Source organism: Drosophila persimilis, unplaced genomic scaffold, assembly GCF_003286085.1.
Source record: "Drosophila persimilis strain 14011-0111.01,24,50 unplaced genomic scaffold, DperRS2 tig00000606-arrow-arrow-pilon, whole genome shotgun sequence".
Classification (NCBI taxonomy): Eukaryota; Metazoa; Arthropoda; class Insecta; order Diptera; family Drosophilidae; genus Drosophila; species Drosophila persimilis.
In genome coordinates, this window is record NW_020825324.1 from 2,609,619 (window position 1) to 2,631,316 (window position 21,698).

The 21,698-nt window shown below is 52.8% G+C and overlaps 1 protein-coding gene across 1 annotated transcript; it reads right to left on the reverse strand.

Annotated features, from left to right (window-relative positions):
• Positions 1-1,628: 1,628 nt before the first annotated feature.
• LOC6597768 (homeobox protein vnd) lies at positions 1,629-18,815 on the reverse strand. Its single transcript, XM_026990740.1, has 5 exons — positions 18,397-18,815; positions 17,835-18,339; positions 9,539-10,263; positions 2,985-3,377; positions 1,629-2,558 (listed from the first exon to the last, which is right to left on the reverse strand). Exons 1-5 carry the CDS (start codon positions 18,451-18,453, stop codon positions 2,157-2,159), a joined length of 2,082 nt encoding a protein of 693 aa, XP_026846541.1. The 5' UTR covers positions 18,454-18,815; the 3' UTR covers positions 1,629-2,156.
• Between the last annotated feature and the right edge of the window lie 2,883 nt (positions 18,816-21,698).

Here is a 21,698-nt window from a genome sequence, read left to right on the forward strand (position 1 = left end):
GTTTCCCATGTTTATTCCTATTATCTGGGTTGTCTGGGGCACACAGCCTTTAGATACTCTATGGGGTAGCTATGGGCTCAGGAACAGAGCTCTTAAGGCCAGGAATTACAAGAACTGAAAGAAATCATCTGAATTGCATAATAAGCATATCATCTTTACTGATTTTTTAAAGATTTATACCTAGCCTTTTCCGACTTTTATGCACTATTTTCGTGCTGAAATCAGGAAGGAGATCAATGAACCCACCAGAAAATACTCAAAAATATTACCAATTAAAATATAAAAAAATAAAAAGTGAAAATGTGCCTCTTTACAATTGACACCGAGAGTCTTGAAATTAGATTCGACGACTGCTCAGCTTCCTTTGGAGGCATTTTATTCTCCCCTTTACTGTACTTTGGCACGCCTAAATGTCGTGAGAATGACAGGTGACGCGTGGCGAGTGCAGGGGTATACGGAACAGAAAGAGAGAAAAACAACACACAAGCTTGGCTCCACCAAGCCGGGGCCTCGAACTCTTCTACACACAACTAAATCCCCATTCTATGCGGTGCATGCCAGCACCTCAGCGAGCTATGCCACGCCGACCTCGTTCTGCTATGGCAAACAGCTCGCGGTAGTTCGGAGGGAGCCGGAATGGCACAGGTTCGATTCCCACCGAGGATGGACAAAAATTATAAACTATTTTTATTTTTGTTTTCTTTTTTTTTATGAATTTTTTTAATTATATTATTATAACTATAATTATATAATATAACACATAGATCGGCCGGAAAATGACACTAGCGCCATCTGGCAGTCGTTTTCGTGTCGTGTGTACATTTATTTTACATTTGTAAAACTGTTATATGAAATGCATGTAAAAAAGAAAGTCATGTAAAATTGATGCAGTGGCGCCTCTACTCGGACACTAGGAGATACTTGAGCTTGTGGAACTCATCGAAATAGTACCGCTAGGCGGCGCCTCTGGCGATTGTTATGTAGAGTAGAGATGGACAAGGCCCGTGTCTTTTTTCGTGCCACGAAACTCTAGTTTTGTGCGGGGACAGAACCCAAAAACATGTTTGAATATTTTTTAGATATAAAACCAGTTGTTTTAATAACGAAGAATTTATTCTCCTGCGAAAGGCTTTAGCAATAATTCTAAGTAGATTTCCATAACCGACTGAATCCGTAGCTGTAGACCCAACAAAAACGCAATCGAATATTTTTCATATCATCCATTTTATTTCATCTAACTTTCATATATTCGTAAGTATATATTGTATTTGTGTATTTGCTTTGTCTTGCTCAATAATTACACAATTTGGAGTTTACTTATGTGGTTCTTGTGGTTGCTTCGGGCCTCCCAAAGGGCCCAGTACAATGTTTGAATTACGAGTATGCAAAGGATAAAGTAAGAGCATAAGGAGGGGGGTCTCAAGCGGGAGTGGCGGTGGGGGCTCAACGCTCGAATGGGACTCGTATGTACAGAATGTTCGCTGATCCTTTTATAGAACAGATGCGTCCTCCATGTATTCGATAGGTCTTTGATGCAAACGATACGATGAATGCGGAGCAGGGCCTAAGGACTCGCATCTCCCATTTGAAGTGGGACCTTGCTTGTATGTACAATTTTTACAGGAAGGATGCGACACAAAAAAAAAAAAAAATATGGGATTTTTAAAACTTAATTTTCGAGGAAAAAAAATGATCTTAAACGATAAAAAGCCTTGTTCAGAATCGATAACTAAATTAAATCACATTTAGCGTATTTTAGAAATTTTTGCAAATCGTAGCTCCGAACGGGTTCCACCTCTTAGATATTTACAATCTCTAGACAAAAAAAAGGGCAAACAAACTCCATTGAATATGGTACTATAGTATCTAGGTGTATACGATCCGTGCGATCCGTGCGATCCGTGCGATCCGTGCGATCCGTAGGATACGATTTACGCGAATTTATGCTTGGGTGCTTCTTAGGTCTATGAAAAAAAATGTTTTGTTCCGTTTTAAGGTTTGCGTTTACGTTTACGTTTACGTTTATGAATAATGTCATTAGATTATGCTTAGAAAAGGGTTCATTGCCACGCCCGGAGGCGTCTCTCCGGGGCGTTCCCGTTGCGCTTCGTTGCCGGTTGTCTGCTGAATTAGAACAACACATCGATGTACATGTTTCATCTGGAGGAGCCGCCCGCGGCCTGCTCCTGCTTGACCTTCAGCAGGAGCTGCTCGTGCATGTGCACCTCGTCGTCGTGGTCGTCGCAGATGTCGATCTCCCCGTCGGCATCGCCGTCGCCGTCGCCGTCGCCGTCGGCGTCTCCGTCCGCGTCGGCCGCGACCTCCATGTCGCCGTCGATCTCCGGGTCGCAGTCCTTGTCCATCTCCTCGTCCTCGTCCGGATCCTCCTCCGACTCGGCGACGGTCACGGCCGCGGAGGCAGCGGCTGCGGCGGCCGCGTTCCGGGCATTGGCAGCGGCTGCCACAGCAGCGGCGGCGGCGGCAGCGGCCACGGCTGCCTCAGCGTAGCCGGCGGGGCCGTGGTGGTGCATGTGCATCGCGTGCTGCACCGCCTGCTGCTGCTGGCGCTCCCGCTCCCGCTCCCGTTCCCGTTCCCTCTCTCGCTCCCTCTCCCTTTCGCGCTCCCGCTCGGCCAGATGCTGCTGCTGCTGCTGGTGGTGCTGCTGCTGCTGCTGCTGCAGCTGCTGCAGGTGGTGCAGGTGCTGCTGCTGGTTGTACGGGTGGTGCTGGTGCTGGCCCCCCGTGCTCGCGCCCGACGCTCCGGCTGGCTGCGCGTGGTGCGCCCCCGGCTGGGAGTGGGAGTGGGAGTGGGCGTGGGCGTGGGCGTGGGCATGGTGCTGCTGGGCCATGCCCGCGTGCATGGCAGCGGCAGCGGCGGCTGCGGCGGCCGCCTCCCCCCCGTGGTGGTGGTGGTGGTGATGGTGGTGGGCGGCGGCGGCCGCGGCTGCCGCCGCATTGGCGGCCGCGATGTGCGCCTGGGCCTGGGCCTGGGCGTGGGCGTGGGCATGGTGCTTGCTCGGCTTGCCCGCGGCGGGCGGCGGGGCGTCGAAGAGGAGCCGCGAGATGGAGAAGCTGGAGATGGGGGAGTTGTGGGTGCTGCCGGCCGAGTAGCTGGTGTTGGTGTCGTCCGAGGTGGGCGTCTCCCGGTCGCTCTCGTCGCTCTTCAGCAGCTCGGCGGCCTCCAGCGACTTCTTGTGCATCCCCAGCAGCCAGGGGGCCACCGACTCGTCCTCCTTCGCCGACTTGATGATTGTCTCCGGCAGCGGCAGCGAGTGGCGCACCATCGCCCCGTACAGCCCGTACTCGGCCATCTTCGTGCTGTGGCCCCAGCACTTTTCCGTTTTGCGCCACTTGGCACGCCGGTTCTGGTACCACACCTGCAACAGAAGCGGAAAAGCATGGATCAGCTGTGGATGGATGGATGGGTGGATGGGTGGATGGATGGTCAGTCTCTGGTTTGTGGGGGGCCTGGATAATGCAACTTAATATGCAATTAAAAATGCACGCAACCTGCCTTGGGTCGGGGGAAATGGAGTGGAACTGGACCCAGATGTGGGTCAAAGGGATTGCATCGCAGTGCATGTGTGGAGGGAGCATCTCTCTCCTTCTCGCTAATTGAGCCCCCGAATACCGATGGGATTTCCACATATTTTTGGCAGAAATTCGTTAAGAAATAAGTGCTGGCTGCTCCAGTGTGAAAATGCCTTTCGGAGAGGCCCTCGGAGAGCACTGAACAGCGAGGAGAATGGGGCAAAGATCTCTGCTAAAGCTATATCCTGGCAGGCATCGTTTGGGGCCTAGGCCTTGGCTTGGATTATCCCTTCCGTGTACAGTCTGCACAAAAAGTGGTGGCAAAAGCAAGCGAGAGGGAGAGCGCGAATCGTGACGGGGTCAGGACAAGGACAAAGGGCGCACGATTAGGGCGGGCGGCACACGACACGACCAGCAAAGCGACCAAAAACTAATTAAATTAACGCCAGACCGAAAAGTGGGTGGAGGATGGGCTCGAGGATGGGCTCGCGGCAGACAGCACTTGTCACGCATCCGTCTTGCCCCTGCGCTTCCGATTTCGAGTACTTATTAGTGGCACAAGACGGGCCAAAATGTTGCCAGCCGTCGCCGTGGCCCAGGCCCGTGTGCGGCAACATTAAACGGTCAATTTTCAATTTCACAGGCTGCTGTCCTCCCATCCTCCCCTCCTCCCCTCCTCCCCTCCTCCCGGGGGACAACTTAATCTGCTGTTGTGAAAAGTTCAACTTCATTTTGGTGCCGGGCTTTTCCCAGGGTTGCCGCTCCTGCAACATGTGCCGCAATTCTCCAGGGGCCATCAAATTGTGGAAATCACTTTAAATTCGTGCGCCACGCGGCCTCGGGCCCAGCCCTACCCCGCCGCCGCCCCCGCCCCCGCACCACTTGGTGTGATGTCAACATTTGCATTTACAGTTGTTTGCCTTGTTTATTGTTGCACTTGCAACAACAGCAACAAAAAGCAAAGCAAAAACATGGCAAATTAAATCTGCTTGAGTTGACAACACTTAACACCCGCCACCTCCCCAGGGAGCGAGAGAGAGAGAGCGCGGGGGGGGAGGGAGAGGGAGACAGCAGCAGCGACAGCAAGTGCTATCTATTCGAGAGAGGGAGAGAGAGAGAGTGCTAGAGAGTGGATGGGTAGACTCAATCAGTGTTGCTAATGCGTTGATAAATGACTTTTTCTGAGCCAGGCAGAGGAATACCCTCTACTACTTATGCAGGAAGGGGTGTACAGGGTATACAGGGTGTACTGGGTATACAGAGTATACAGGGTGTACTGGGTATACAGGGTGTACTTGGTATACAGGGTGTACTGGGTACATTTGTAGGCCCTCCTGTGCTGGGAGAGTGAGCGAAAAATGCAAATAACAATTTTTTTAAATGCTTTTGTTCCCCGCCATAACCTCTTTTGTTTAAATGTTAATTACATAATTATGCATAATCATTTTTAATTCCATTTGTTCCCCGTCCCTCCGTCCACCTGCTTTGTGGGTGTGCGCGTTAACAGCTCATTAAAAGCGCAGGAGAAAGCCCAGGGAGGGAGAGTGCAAAAGTGTATAATTAATGCAGCAACAGAATTATGCAAAACCAAAAAACATAAACTATGGTGCCAGCAAATTGTTACACGCCGCGGAAGCCTTCGAAAAGGGAATCTTGAGGGTCTGCCTCCCTGCCGACCAGGCAGAATGTCGCTGAGGGTTCTTCTCTCGAACTTCCTTATAGCGACTCTCAAGGGAAGCAACAAAAAGATGCGTAGAAAGAAGTTTGTTTTACTTTAAAATAATTCGAAACAAACGATGTTTCGGGGATGTTTGGGCAAGCAAACAAAATATATTGTTTTTGATTTATTCAACCATCCCACACTTGCCTCTAGCTCCAAGTACCCCAATGCTGTAGCGGCTTCGAGATTCCAACCTCTGGCTCTGCATCCGCCACAAGGCATAGATGGAGGTGGCATTCTGTTTATCGATTCCGACATGAACCTACATACATATCTAACTCCCCCTGTCATACCTTATGCCCTGAACTATCCCCTGAACTATCCCTTAAGCTATCCCTAAGCTATCCCTAAGCTATGATCGCCTAAATTTAACAAACTTTTAGCTTCTCTTCTCTGCTCCTTTCCTTCTTTTGTAACCAATTTCCATTATTAGCAGATAATTGTTAATTTAATAAATAAATACAAATTGTTATCGCCCCCTTTAAGTTCGGGACTTGTTTTGGGGGGAAACCCCAGTGAAAATTACAGGAAAAATAATGATTTATGATCGAGAAAACATGAGAACGCTCGAGTTACGGGCATAGAAAAAAGTCGTAGTCAAGGACAATTCGATATAGGGAAATTCGTTACAGGGAGATCAAAACGCTCTAGTGGTCTGGAGAGAAATCCTTTGTAGGGAGGATTGCAAAAGAGACTGTAAGTGCCCGCTAATAAGGTCTGTGTTTCAAGTGCAAAAAGGAGTAAGATCCATGGCTCTCTCTCAAAGACTACTTTGAATTTCGATGAAGTTCCATTCCGCCAGCACTTGACGTGGATGGGATGCGGATAAAGGATCATTTCCACTAAGAGTACGATAGCCGGAACTAATTGAAACGAGCTGTTTGAAGCCCCTACTATATGTTGGGTAGTGGGGGCCAGGCCCAGCCTTGGGAATGCTGCTCAATGGTGCTCGAGGGTCTAGCAGTGTTTTGCGACTGTTGGCAGCTCAAGTGCAAGTGCAGCGATTTCCTTTTGGCAGTTTCTTTTGTGGCAGCTCCTGAGCCACGGGTTTTTTCGGCAAATTGGAACAATCGGCAATCGGAACATGCGGTGGAGTGCAATTGGAATTGTGCATTTAATGCACTGGCAAAAAAAAAACCGAAAATACAAAAAAAACAGTGCACTTTTCATTGTCTTAATTCGATTGTTTTAAGAGCACAAAGAGCCTTCGAGCACGTCCTCAATTGGACTCAGAGAAGGACATTACAAATGCCCTTGAAGGGGGATCTTCGCGGATTTGGCTGCGAGCACTATCTAGGCAGAGCCGTCAGCCACAACAAGTCGGAGTCGGAGCTGCTAGCTTTGTCCCTGTCGCACTCGCCCAGGCGACCAGTGTGTCGCGTGTCGAAGGTGCGGAACATTCCGCGGACTGCCGTTGGAGGCTGATTGGCCGGGGCGGCCACTTCAATGCGAAACGTTTCGCCAGCGACGCCTTTGTCGCCTGGTCGTTGACTTTTGACAGCGGCCACAGCATTTTCGGGAGAGCAGCCGAACGGCGAGAGCAAGCTTTGCTGCGAGAGAGAGCAGGCGGGCAGGCGGCGAGCCGAAAACATGTTTTGCCAGCCATGTTTCTTTCTCTTTTTGTTGTTTGCTGCTGGGCAGGCTGCAGGGGCCCCGAAGAGCGAGGGGGGGGGGGGGGGGGGGGGGGGGGGGGGGAGAGAGAGCATGCACGACACACTCGCACACACAAAATGGAATGCAATTAAAAACGGCAGGCAAAAAAACACACGCAGAAAACAATCAGCGGGCGGAGAGAGGGGAGCGGCAGCGCCAGAGAGCGAGAGAAAACTTTTAATGGTGGCTTCGATTTGCACGAGTCCGTGTTTTCTTGTCTCAACGAATTTGCATGGCTGCCGACGACAGGCACTCCCTCCTCCGCCTCCGCCTCCGCCTGCGCCTCTGCCGCCGACGAGCTTCATCTTTGTCCTCGGCCTCTTATCGTGCTGCTAATGATTGCCTCGCCTCGGCACCAGAAGAGAGAGACCCCACGACGACGACGGCACTGCCTCCGCTGCCCGCCCATTGCCCTCGCCGACTCAAGCTGTGAGCCGACTGCGCTGCTGCGCTGCTGCGCCATATTTGCACTTAATTGAAGTGTGTGTTGGAGAGAGATGCAGAGAGGGAGAGGGAGAGGGAGAGAGAGAGTGTGAGTGAGTGAGTGAGTGAGAGTGAGTGCTTTTGAATTATTTTGTGCGTTTTACTGCCTTCTGGTTCTGCTTTTGCCTCTGATTCTGCTTCTTCTTTTACTTTCCACTTTTCAGCCAATTGTGTTTGTTAATTTGATTTCTGAACATTAACACACACACACGCGCACACACACACGCGCATGAGATGCACCAGGCCTGCACCCTGGGTAAGCGCCATCTTGCGGCTTCTCAAGTGCATATTGAAATAGCGGGAGTTGTGCGCTACGCAAAACCCCCAAGGGAGGACGACCAAAATGGTAGATGAACGATGGCAAAAATTCGCTATTTATTGGCTTAGAGGATTAGCCCTGGGACCCATCTGGAACACTCCGTGTTCTACGTCTCCCTGAGGGTTTCTCTGCTTCCATTTCCCCTTCCAGTGTGGCTACTTCTATTTCCCTTCTCTTCGAATAATTCCCGAATAATTCATCATTTTCTGTGATTGTTTTTTGATCTAGCTGAATGTTCCACCTTCTGGATTCGCCAGTTATTCGAAGAGAGCATCTTCAATCGACAGGATGGAGCTTTTTTGGACTTCCATCGATTGGATCGAGGTGAAAGGTTACTTTTAGACCACTCTTGGAGAAAATCCACCAAAATGGAGGATCCTGCATCTCAAAATATGAAATTTTGTGCCGCTTTTTGTGGAATTCCGGATTATACGAATGATATTCAAGGAGAGCATCTTCAATCGACAGGATGGAGCTTTTTTGGACTTCCATCGATTGGATCGAGGTGAAAGGTTACTTTTAGACCACTCTTGGAGAAAATCCACCAAAATGGAGGATCCTGCATCTCAAAATATGAAATTTTGTGCCGCTTTTTGTGGAATTCCGGATTATACGAATGATATTCAAGGAGAGCATCTTCAATCGACAGGATGGAGCTTTTTTGGACTTCCATCGATTGGATCGAGGTGAAAGGTTACTTTGAAGACCACTTTGCAGATGCATTTCGCCCAAGAGAAGTGAAATTCCTCCAAAATGGGATCCCACATCTCAAAGAATGAAAATTTTTGCCACATTTTGGGGATTTATGGAAGGTAAGAGGTTACCTTTAAGACCATGTCGCCCAAGAGAAGCAAACGTCCACCAAAATGGAGGATCCTGCCGCGGTTGTACGAAGGAAGAGCACCTTCAATCGATGGGATCTAGCTTTTTCGGACTTCCATCGATTGGTTCGGGGTACCTCTTAGGTTACCTCTTAGACCACTTTGCAGATGCATTTGGATGCAAAAATCCCCCAAAACGGAGGATCCTGCCTCTCAAAGAGTGCAATTTCGAGCCACTTCATCCATTGGATCGGCGTAAAAGGCACCTTTCAGACCATTTTGCAGATCTATTTCGCCTAGAAGTAAAATTCCTCCAAAATGAAGGATCCCACACCTCTGAGAGTGCAATTTTGTGCCACTTCTTGATGGAATTGTGGGTTATACGGATGCAAGGCTCTTCCTTGGCTGCTGTTTCTCTTTGACTTTTGATCGCCTTTGTTTTAGTTGCCATTCCGTTCCGTTCCGTTCCGTCTCGCCTTCCAATTTGCAATTTTTGCAATTGTTGTGCTCTCCTCCCGTCCCGTCCCCGTCCCCTCCCGTCCTCGTCCCCGTCTCGGGCTCTTCGCGTGTTTTTTTTGGAGTGTCGGCGAGTGCCGCTTGCCACGTTTTCTTACTTCATGCCCCGTTTGTGTGCTTCTGTGGCTGCTTCTGTTTCTGTTGCAATTGCAATTGTGTGCACTCGTAATTATGTAATCAGCGGAGGCCTCATTACGGCGGCCCCCGAGTGTGGCAACACTTGCCGAGTGGCAGGTCCCATTCTCCCCCTTCTCGCACACGCCCCCAGCCCCCTCCCGCCACAAATCGAAGCATTCAATCTTTACGATGGCGCACCCATAAAAGTCGCCCCCCCCTCTCGCCAACGCTATAAATCCTCGCCAGCAGGCCGTTAAAGTCAAAGGATCCACAATCAGTCGAAGGACTGCGACGTGACTCCAGGGCGAGCTGCCCCACCACCGGACGGAGAGCCTGAATGTATGTATGTATGATGGGATTTGGGAGTGCGACTCTTACCTGTATGCGGTCCTCGGCCAGGCCCGTCTTCATGGAGAGCAGCTCCCGGGCGCTCACGTCCGGGTAGTGGGCCTCCTTGAAGGCCTTCTCCAGCTCCTCCAGCTGGCTGCTGGTGAAGATCGTGCGGCCGTGGCGCCGCTTGTTCTTCTTCTTGCCGCCGGGCCCGGCGCCGCCGGGGCCCACCAGGACGTCCGCGCCGTGGCCGGCCAGGAGGCTGTTGGGGTTGCCGCCGGCCCCTCCGGCCGCGCCCAGGAAGGCGGCTGCCTCCGCATGGTGGGCGGCGTGGGCGTGCAGGTGGGGGTGGCCGTGGTGGGCGGCATGGGCGTGGTGGGCATGGTGGGCGGCGGCCGCAGCGGCAGCATGGTGATGGGCCGCAGCGGCAGCGGCTGCCGCATGCTGATGTGCCGCCAGAGCGGCGTGATGGTGGCTGGCGGCGCCGCCGGCGGGCGAGGACCGACTGGCGGAGGCTGCCCCGGCCGCCGAGGCGGAGGCGCTGGCCAGGGCCGACCCGGAGGCGGAGGCCCCCGATCCGGCCTCGCCGGCGGGTCCGTTGCTGCTGGGCGGAGACCCGAGATGTCCGTTGCTGCTGCCGTTGCCGTTGCCGTTGCCGTTGCCCGGGGCGGCGCCCGAGCCTGCACTGCCGCCGGCCTTGCTGGGCGACTGCTCATCGCCACTGGCGTTGGCCAGGCTGCTGGCGTACTCCTGACCACGTGCGGCCGCTTGTTCTGCAAAGAGATGGTGGCAGAGAGAGGGGGGGATTAGTTGAGTGGCATTCCAGGCGCTTGCTCTACACATGTCGTGGATGTCGATGTTGAGGCATGTCTCGCTGCCACAGAACCCATTTCCATTTTCCATTTTCCCATTTCCCTTTTCCCTTTTCCCTTTGAGCGGAGGACAATGGAAATGCCGCAGGACCCAAGAGACATTCGAGCCGAGTCCTCGTTCCCCGTTCCCCGTTCCCCGTGATTCAGTGATTTTTCGCACACGATAACGCCGTGGCGGGCGGCAGCTGAAAATAGTTGCATGCCCCTGCCCCCCGACTCCTCTAGCACCCGATTCGTGCGGATTTTGACAAGTTGCCTGGATTTGTATTCAAATGTCAGGCAGCGAAGGGTTAAGCGCATGTCCTCCTCCTCCTCCTTTCCCTCTGTGGCATTCCCAGAAATGGAAATATTTTCTTTTTTGGCAGGCAGGAAAGGAAAACGCAAAGACGGAGGCGAAAGGAGGTCTCCTCGGCTTCGGCTTCGGCTGCGGCTTTGTTTTGACAATTAGGGTGTTAGGGTGTTAAGTGGTTTAGCCCTTTCCTACCCCCGTCTTGCCGTCTCAAATTAAACGGGAATCGGCTTAGGCGTGTCGCAAGGGGCGTTCTATTGTGATGCCCCCGATCGACGATTGTGCGCGTCTCGCTTTTCTCTCGAGGGCCCACATCGGTTTCCGGCCACACACTTATCGGGCTGACCAAATTATCTTGTTCGAGGAGGGGAGGAGGAGGTACCTTCGATCCCTTAGCGCTGGAGAGGGGCTGCAGAGAGTCGGACACGGGCATTGGATGGAATCTGCAAAGATCTCCACTTCGTCTACAGTTTGGGCCCGCAAAACTGTTCAACTTTCCATTGAATTAGGCAACAAACAACGAGCAGACCTGCTCCTAGCCACCAGAGAGGGAGAGAGCCTTTCATAGTCTGTCTGTTATTGCCTGGCCACTTTGGCGGCACAATTAGACACACATCAATTAACAATTAGCTGGGGAGCCCGAGGGGGGGGGGCAGCGACAGCAGACCAATGTCCAGCCCAGGGCCCCCGGCAGAAGTGCTTTAAAGGCACCAGCCCCGGCACAGCGCACTTATAAATAGCCACAATGATGAACAATAAACTGGGTATTGGGTGTGTGTGTGTGTGTGTGTGTACTTTCTGTAGATGCCAGCGAATGGTCAGCCACTTTGGGCGGCTATCGATGTCGTCTCAACTAATTTGATTTGCGGCATGGAGGAGGTCTGCCTCTGGGTCAGTGCGGTGTCATGCGATATCTTGTGGCCGGCAGCAGCAGGCTCCTTTTCTGCCCTTTTCCATATCCATTTTCATCCATTTTCCTCGCCTGTTTTCCGCCTAAATTAATTTGATATGTTTTCCGCCCTGCTCCTGGCTCTCAAGTGGTAATAAATACGTGCCTTTGTCCAGGTCCTGCCTTTGTCCTTTGCTTAATTGTTCAATTAAGCAATATTTCGATCGAATGGCGGCATTCGGCCTATCGATACTTTTCGATAGTTGTTCACTCCCCCTCCCCCTCCCCCTCCCCCTCCCGCACCATCCACAGACGAAATGTAAAATTACCAATAAACTCAAATTGAAATTGCCAGACATATTAATAAAAGCCAAGCCCACCACCAACCACTTGGCAGGGAGCTCTCTCACTCTCTCTCTGTGTGTCCTGGAGGGGGGGATTCTGCCTAGCACTGCGTAGAGATGGGCCTCCAGGGTGCCACCAGCCACCACGATGGAGGCTCTCCCTCTCTCTGCCTCTCTCTTTTTCCTCTTAATTTTATTTCTGCTGGAATACCTTGAGGGGCGGCCTCGAGAGTGAAGGAAATTTCTGTTGACAGGAAATACACTCGAAATTGGCAATTTTGCATTTACGTTAATAATACTCGAGCGTATTTACTACTTACGCTAGCACGGTGCTGGGTGGTGGGTGGTGGGTGGTGGGAACGGGGGGGAAGGGAGGGTTGTCTAGGCAAAATGGGGCCACACGATGGTGCGGGTGGGGTGGGGTGGAGGGCGGGGGGGTGTGCGGGGGGTGGCTTGTGTCTGGCGCGGGTGGGAGCCAATATGACGCGCAATTATTTGTAATGGAGACGTAAATAAGTTGAAGAAGCAAAGTGGCAAAGAAAAATGGCAAGAGGCAAGCGGCGGGCGGCGGGCGGCCTGAGTGGGTGGCTGGGTGGGGGCTGGGTGGGTGGTGGTTAAGTTGTTAGTTGTTGTACAATCCACAGAACCTTTTCATTCTGGCGTTTGGGGGTGGCTTTACGGGATATGTCTCCCAAATTGTGGGTGGGTGGCGGGTGGGTGGTGGCTGGGTTGTGTTTGCCTGTGCAGGGTGGTGCTGAGTGCCTGCGGGGTGGGGGGAGGGGTTGGACGCCCCGCAGTTAGCTCGTTAACTCGATTTGCGCTCGCATTTCCCTTTGTTGCTCCCACCCCCCTTCCCCCTTTGGAAATAAATACGAAAAGGCGGAGAGCAGTCCCGTTGTTTTTCCAAAATGGCGGCACGCCCCCACCTCTGTGTGAGCGGGACAGATAGACAGCTTTTCGGGGGTACAGTGGATGCCATGAGTACAAGTGCACAGTCTTCAGGGGCCTTGCGGGATGGATCGCCAGCCCCGATCCTTCCCAAAGCCACAGCCAGGCCTTGGCGACTGTACCCGAAGGCGGGCGATGCTGGAGGGGGCTGTGGCAGGGCGGCAGGCCATTGATTCGCCGGCTTATTCGCCCCACTCCACCACTTGGCCCTGGCAGTGCTTGTGCCACGACTATTTCCATTCCCATTTTGAAGCCGATTTCCCGTTCCCCTTCGGAAGAGGGTATGACGATTTTGGCCAGACGTTGGCCCTGATTCGGATCCGATGGGACCCCAAGTGCGGCATCAAATGCGTCGGCTATCGATGCCAGAATTTCCTTTCTTTTTCCTCTTGTTTCTTTGTTTGTTGGCATCTCTTTTCCTTTTTGTTATTTTCGTTGTTAGACGACGACGTTTCCTCGAGCCATTCAACCATTTATGCACGGGGTGGGGGAGGGGCAGAGCGAGAGAGAGTGCAGTGAAGCTTAAATGAAATAATTGGGTAGTTAGTCCGTACAGAGAGCTCTCTCTCTCGCCCTCTCCCTGGCGTCTCTTCGAGTGAGAGGTGCTGCTTTTGCTGCTCTATAATTAGACATCATTTCGCGTTCAATTGCGTTTTGTAGTTGCCCGGCGGCGTCTGTGGGCCAGGTGGCTATTAGCTTATGAGATTCAGGCTCTGTATCTGTATCTATTTGCAAGGCATGTGCTATCGACTTGTTATCGCTTTGGCTTCGATTAAATTTGATGATGATTTTTCAGCCAGTTTATTGTCTATCTTTTGCCCTGGACTCCTGGACTATCTACTGGCCATCAATAACGGTGGCTCCTTCGTCCTGTGCCTGCCCCTGCCCCTGCCCCGTCCACTGAATTATCGATAACATGCCCCCGAGCACACACACACACACACACACACACAGAACGAATCAGAAACCAAGCGAAATGGTATGTTTTACTTTTGTAAAATTCATTGGGCCATAAAACGGCACTGCCCCCTAAAAGCACACCCCCCCCCACCCCCACCCGTGCCTGGGCGCATCTCGAATGGACCGGACGGAATGGCCCGTAAGGACGGAACGGACGGAATGGACGGCAATGCTGTTCCATTTAAATGGGCAACTAACTCGTAACCAGAAAACGGCTGCAACCTACAACCCTTTTGTGGTCTGTCCATTTCGGTTGCCAGCAACGTTTTACAACACTGTAAATGCTGTGCGGAAATAGCGGTAAATATAAAAGCACACACACACACAGACAGAGAGAGAGAGCGAGAGAGAGAGAGGGACATGTAGTGTTGTGTTGTGTGCGCTCAAATATTTATTAACCCATCAACACATGCGGAAGTTTTCGTTTTTCCGGCCGTTTCGTTACACTCACACCGACACACCGACACACTCGTGGCACGTTCAACACCCACTCCTCCCACTTGCCACATCCTGGTGGGCGGGAGTGTGGGGGGGGGGGGGGGCTCTCCGTGTGTGTGTTTTGGGTGTTTTCTGGTGGTAACAAATTCGTGTAGCGTTGCAAATTGCTGTCAACAGGGAAATTAATAAAAAGTCAAACGCCTTTTACCCACAAGGCAGGGCCCTGGTAGGGGGGCAGGGGCAGGGGGGGAGGGGGGGGTTAAGCGTTAAGATCGGCAAAACAGGACTCCCTTCCAGGCGGGGTGGGCGGGGCCGTGTGGGCTCTAACTTTCGGGTTCTTTGCCTGGCCATAAAATGGATTAACACGTTTAATATTCAATTTGGGCACGCAGTCCGCCATGTGAGTGCCCGGGGGACAGGGGTGGCAGGGGGGGGGGGGGGACCGGCTCTACTCTGCATCTCTGATTCGATTAATGCCATTTTTGAGTGGCAAAATTCGCTGTCCGGGTAATTGCTTTGCGGGAAATGAAATGAAATGGAAATTCGCAGCATTTCCGCAGCGCCACAACCGATTGGCATTGCGGCATTGATGGGGCCACTCGTAGGGGCTACTCCCTGTTCTAATGAATCCGTTTTCGGGGCATTCGCAGCCTCCTTACGCAGGTCCGATGCACTTTCCCAGCGGCTCGACTGCCAAATCATGCAGAAACTGCTCAAGATGGGGCCTCCAGCTCGAGGAGCAGCTCGAGCCGCATTAACGGCCGAACAAAGCCACTTAATGGGGCCAGGGGGGGGCACCAGGCTGGTCGAGAGAGGCTGGAAAATCTGTGCAAGTTGTTTACACGCCGCGCACTCGAGTGCTTCCTAGAAAATGACGAGCGTTGCGAGTGCAACCTGCAGTCTGCGGCAGTCTGTGGCAGTCTGCGGACGTCTGAAGTGGCTGTTGCATTTGTGGATGATCATGCAGCCCGGCCAAGGGGCAGGGACAGGGGCAGGGACAGGGGCAGGGCAGCTGGTAAAAGTCTCGGAGCTCCTTTCAATGCCCGCTGCCACTTGTTGTCATCAATTTCTGTGGCTTGGTTACCTCTTCCTCGCCTGCTGTTTATCCAGACCCCATCTCTGCCTCTCCCACAGGCCGGTTGCATGCCACTTCGTTGGAAATATATCTATTTTTTGTTGTTGGGAAAATTATCTACTTCTGTATTTGTTTTCGTTTCGTTTCGTTTCGTTTTGTTTTGGCTGTGTTTGCCTTTCGGAGGTTTTTCCAATTAAAAAATTATTAAGAAAATAATGGGCCCCCCCCTGCCACTGCCCGATGGCCCTCCGTCCTCCGTCGCCCCCTCGTGATCGTGTTTTGGGCTGTTCTTTTCCGCTCTTTCGGCCTACTCATTGTCACATAATTAACACTTGATACAGCAATTTGTCGGCCGGGTTTTTGGGTTCCTTTCATTGTCGGTTTTTGGGAAAATGTGCGAAAAACTATCGAGTTACCTCTTACCCCTGGCAGGAAATGTTTCGGAAGTAGGGCCCCTCCAGAGATCCCTATCGATGCTGCTGCTGCTGCTGCTGCACTTTTTAGAGGTTTCCGTTTTCATTTTCAGTATTTTTTGCAGTTTTGATTTGATTTTGAGTCAGAGGACACGCGTGTGGCAGATCGGAGGCTTCCCGGCAATTATCCGATTTATCAGGCACCGGGCTCTGCCAGCGCCCAAAGCCAGCCCCCAATTTGTGAAAGGTCCGTGCCTCAGGGACGAGAGTGGGGCGGGAGACCTGAGTGTGTGTGAGAGACATGTGGACACAAAGAGCAACAAAAGAGCAGCCAGACAGCGATACGCGAGCTGGCAGCGATCCCAAAGGATCTGCGCACTTGCACGACTTTCGGGTAAATATTTATTAGAAGAAGAGGAGGCAGCAGCCTGGATGGCCTCCTCGATGGCCACTCAAATTAAGGATAACAACGTGCACAGCACTGGAGCATCCTGGCAAAGTAGCAATTTTCCCGGAGCCAACAACAAAAAGGAATAGAAAAGAAATTGAAAGGATGCTGCCACTGGCACTGCCACTGCCACTGCCTCTGCGGTTAACCACTCGAGTCGATTTATTTTGTACACAATTTGCCTCGAAAACTAACGCCCCGTGTCCTGTGTCCTGTGTCCTGCTCCTGGGCAGAAGAAAGCTGAAAAGGACTTGGTCGTCGTCCGTCTGTTGCCTTCTTTACAGCTCAACCAGGCCAAAAGGGGCCCCGAGGCCCTCCAACTGTTGTTGTGCAAACAATGTGCGAGCGGACACGGACACGGACACGGAGACGTACACGGACGCTGACACGGACGGACCCTGCCATGGGCTTGGGCATGACTAACAAGAACTGGAGGAAGAATAAGAATAAGAACAGGACAGGAGAGGACGGGACAGGAGTAAGGGCCAGCAGATGATAAAGAAGACGGTGAAGACGGTGAAAATGCAGAAGTGGCTGGAAAAACAGCTCCCGGAAAGGTCAACAGTGAAAGCGGGCACGGAAACCACACAACGGAACGGCAAATAAACAGATGTGGAGTGTGAAAATTTAACAAATTAAGTGCGTGTAACTCTCAGATACATTTGTATCTGGTGTCTCGTTCTTCGCACCTTTGAGGCTGTGAGAGTGGGATGGCTAGACAAACACGAGCGCACGGCCCACTGCCCCGAAGGCCAGAGAGGGATGGCGATGAAGATTCTAGCCAGGGGCGTGGCCATCTGCCCCATGACGCGGCCAAGAGGGGGGTGGGAAAGCAAACCAGATCTGCATCAAAGTAGATATAGATCAATAGATCAAGAAAGATCTGATCCCAGACCCAAGATACGACCCAATGGAAGAGTGGCCTCAAAAGCATACAGAACTCTAAGGGATTCGGCAGGAATAGATGGTAATCAGAGTGGAATCCCATTGGAACGATCCAATCAGAAGAGAGAACAAAAGACTCTCAGGAAACAAGAGCTTTTCGGGATAGCCCCATGGGTTGTACGATTCCGAAGATGTTGAGGAAAGGATATACAAATGGAAGACTCCAAGAACGATCTCGGAAGGACCCTGAAAGGAGGCCCGACTGGCCCAGGGCTATCGCATTTCAAGGAGTGATGATCCCCTGTCCCCTGTCCCTGTCCCCTGTCCCGAAGTGGAGGAGTGCTCGTCGCTAATTTGAATGGAAATTATGCGCTTAATTAGGGATACACTCACGCGGATGGGAATACGAATACGAATACGGTGCAAAGGGGGGGCATGGAATGAAGTGTGTGCGAGATTTCACACTTTGCTGACATCCCCTGCCCCTCGTTTACGCTCTCCCTCTCCCTCTCCCTCTCTGTCTCTCTCTCTCTCTCTCTCTGTGTGAGTTATTAATAAGCTTTGTTGAGCGTTGCCACTCGTGCTTAGTGCTTAATTTACCGTTGTTCCCTTTGTTTCAATGCCCTGCCCTGGCTGCCCTGCCTGCCAACCCCCTTTTCACGCCTTGAGCTTATTAGAGAGCGGGCCTACGCGACCTCCGGACGGTCTGCCACTTGGCTGCACTCGGTTCAAAGGCAGGCGCCGTAATTAGCCGTGCAACAGATCTCCGGCGGACTCACTCACCTGCGAACTGGGCTCCAAAGTGCTGCTGGAAGTGGCCCCGGAACTCGTGCGGCGTGCTGAAGCCGGGCGGCAGGAAGCCGCGCAGATAGGCCGCCGCCGCCAGGGTGGTCATGTGGTGGTGGTGGGCCGCCGCCGCGTTCGAGGGGTCCGCGGCGGCCGCATAGCCGGCGGCCGCGTAGAAGTTGGCCGGATTGAAGACGGGCAGCTGGCAGTGGGCGGCGGCAGCGGCTGCGGCGGCCGCGGCTGCCGATAGTCGTGTCACGTCCGGGCAGGGCGAGAGGGAGCGCGAGTCCCGCACGGCCGCCTCCTGGGAGATCTGCTGCTGCTGTTGCTGCTGTTGCAGTTGTTGCTGTTGCAGCTGCTGCTGCTGCTGCTGCAGTCCGGAGGCGCCTGAGGCCGCGCTGGCTGGCGTGTTGGCATTGCGGGGCGGTGGAGTGGCGGCCGGCGATAGTGGCGCCTCCGTGGAGCTGGGCGTGGCTGCAGCGGCGGCCACCTGCTGATGCTGCTGCTGCTGTTGTTGTTGTTGTTGTTGCTGCTGCTGCTGGTAGGCGGCGGCCCCGACGCCCAGGCCGAGGATCTCCTGGATGGCAAAGGGGGTGCGCATTTTGGTGGCCTGCATTGTGCCGACGGCTTTTCGCTTTGTCTCTCCGGGCGGACGCGCTCTTGCGGCAACTGTTCGTGGGAGGAGAGGGGCAGAGCAGGAGGGTCTTCTTATAGCACTCGTGGAACGGTCATGGCCGGCACAGTTAGAGTTACAGCTGGGGGACACAATAAAAAACAATTTCCGTGCGATCGGAACACTCGGACATTTGATGAGAAAAAAACACGCACGAGATATCGAGATATCGAGATATCGGGATATCGAATGGTAACTGTTTCACTCTTTGGCTTTGGCTTTCGATTCGATTCGATTCGATTCGGTTCGGGCTAGAGCAACGGTTAACTGTTAACGGTAAACGACTGCCTGTGTGTCTCTTTGGCTCTTTGCTGCTGAAGCTGGTCGCCTGCTGTTTGTGTGTGTGAGAGATGAGCCGTTCGTTGCGAACAGCGTGCGAAAACGAACTGAAACCATAGCGGGCGCTGCACGCGAGCAAAAGCGTCGTCGCTGTCTCTCTGCCGCTGTCACTGCCCGCGCCGGCTGCGACGCCAACGCCAACGCATGGAGTGGGATTTCCGATCCGTTTGTCGTTTCTCGTTTCTCGTTTGCCGTCGCTCGGTGGTGGCTCGCTCGCTGCCGCGCGCGACGACGACACCTCGGCGCAGCTTCAACTGTCGACTGTGGCGCTGCTTCTGCACTGCGCTGCGCTGCTGCTGCTGCTGCTGCTGCTGCTGCTACGCCATCTTTGCGAGCGAACGGGATGGCACCACTGTCGACCGCTTGCCATCCCTCGCGCACTCACGGCCCTTCCACTGGCAGGGGCAAGCGCTCGACTTCCAGCCCAGCCGTCCCGCTCGCACTCGCCGCGCCCCGCTCTGGCCCTCTCGCTCGCCCCTGGAAGACCGCTCACCGACACTGTCCGTGTGCGCCCCTCCCGTACGTGTGCGGCAATTATGCGGCGACTGCCCTGCGTGCTTTCTCGACGGCGTTTCGGTTTCAGTTTGTTTTGCGCCCGCCGCCAATTTGGCTGGCCGCTGGGCTACCCTGTGTCCTCCGCTCTGTCCCTGTGTGTGTGTGTGTGTGTGTGTGTGTGTGTGCGGCAGATGGGTCTTACGTGCTTGCTCTGCTCCTTGGCTCCTTGGCTTGGCTTTTTGTGCTCAATAATGGCCCAAAACTATGACATTTCATCGGTTGCATTGCCAAGGCAAACGTCAACACATACTGTTTGCCGATAGAGGGAAACGGCGAGCAAGGACTGCCCTCCAAGAACTAATTTCCATGCGTTTCTTGGGGAAGGGGAGGGTGGGAACTTTAATTCAAAGACTTCTCCAAGTGGCAGCAAAGCTTCAACTGAACTTTCGATTGGAATTCGGAATTGGAATTTTATGGAAATTCTCTTTCGGCACTCTCCTGGAAGGATCCAGGGGAGGCGGCGAGAGGTCCTCTCGCTCCTAAACGTTCCGTCCGTCCGTCCGTCCATCCGTCCATCCGTCCACAAATTGCAGGCATTGTTCGGGCCAAAGTTGGTCATGTTAATTAAGCTTTTCCTTTGCGCTCTCTCTCTCTCTCTCTCTCTGTCTCTCTCTCTCGCCCATCGATTAGCCGCCTCTCCGTCTCTCCCGGCTGACGGCACTCGCACACACATTAATTAGTCGCATTGCATAACAATTGCATAATCAATATGCCATTTCAATTAGCACACTTGTCTCCAGAACTACAGACGCAACTACAGTGGAGCCTCGATGCCCAGGACTTGGGTTCACTGTCCATCAATTTCACAGAAATTTCGTTGGGAATCGGGTCTTCCCCCGAATAACACTGGAATCTACCCATATTACTATAGATTTAGATATATGCTTCCCTATTAAACCCTTACTGATGGATCTCTAGCACTTTGCTTTCATCTTGCTCCCCTCTCCCCAGCCCCCCTCCCCCCTCTACCCACTCCACAGGGAACACATTAAAACTGAAAATTCTCAATGATTTCCATCCATCCATGACTTATTTTCCCCGCTTTGTACTCCTCAGCCAGTCTCAAGTGTCCCCCCCCTCACGCCCCCACGCCCCCACGCCCCGTGCACGCCGCAGTCGCAGATGAAATAAATCTAATTGACAAAAGGACCTGCCTTGGGGGCGGGGAGGGAGACACAATCACGGGGCACACATGTGGCAGAATGCATTCCCACCGGCCAGTCGTTGGACTCGATGAAAGAAAGCAAAGCACAAATATTCCGAAAACTTTCTACAGCTCCTAAAATATTTGCATAAAATGTAAATATGTGCTCCAGCAGGAAGGGTCATCCATATGTAAGAGGTGTTTCCCTGCAGGTGGAGATGGCCCTAGATCTGGAGACAAAACGATGGCCAGTGGCCATAGAGGCGTCTTCTATTTGAGGATCTGCTAGTGGCTTACTTAGGGGATTGCAAAGGAAAGTCCCTCCCATATTTCTGCGAGTCCTCCATCTGCCACAGAGTCTTATTTGTCCGATATATGGGGACTATATGGGGATCGTAGGGGCTTCTAGGGATCTAGGAGAACGGCTTACCTACAGAACACCTTCTCCTCAAGGGCCTGGGGCGTTCTCCTTCTGTTTGGAGGCACTTTCCCTCCCGCACACAAGCCCCAAAATGCACCGTCCTATCGGGGTCCTTCTAGGACAATTCCGCTGCGTAGAGAGGAGGATCACACGGTCTTCTATTCGTGGGGGACCAGGGATCGTATGAAACCCTATCGATGCAATTTCCACCATTTTTGACTCGAAAAAAGGCCTCCAAAATTGGTTGACTATCTATTGATGGGTTATCCAGCAGGCTTGTGATATTTCTTGGCCTTTTCTTGGATTTCCTTCGAATCTGGAGGGATCCGATGGGTTCTAATTGGTTCCTTCATGGACTGCCTTCCTTGGGACACTGTCACTGCCCCTGCCCTGCCCTGCCTGCCCCCTTCGGCTGTGGTTCGATAAAAGGAGTTTCCGTTTCGCATTGTCCTCAAGGGCCGTCGCATTATTTCATATTTATAATGTAATCTGCACTTCATCCTCAAAGAGACGTCGCATAAATCACACACAAATGGAGGCGTGCCACTGCCACTGCGACTGCCACTGCCACTGTGACTGCCACTGCCACTGCCACTGCCGGTGGCAGGGCCCGTGAGTGGGCGAGTGGGCGACTATTTGGATTCCATATTCCTTCCATATGGAAGGCGTCCACTTCATGGGCTAAAAGCCCTCTCTCGCAGCGCTGCCTTTTTGTTTGATGTTCGACGG

Excerpts from the sequence above, each read along its gene's own strand:
- LOC6597768 (XM_026990740.1), bottom strand. The coding sequence starts at position 18,453 with ATGCAGGCCACCAAAATGCGCACCCCCTTTGCCATCCAGGAGATCCTC. Across the intron at positions 18,340-18,396 it reads AGGAGATCCTCGGCCTGGGC|CAGCATCAGCAGGTGGCCGC; the intron begins GTCGGGGCCGCC and ends CAACAGCAGCAG. Across the intron at positions 10,264-17,834 it reads CTTTGGAGCCCAGTTCGCAG|AACAAGCGGCCGCACGTGGT; the intron begins GTGAGTGAGTCC and ends ATCTCTTTGCAG.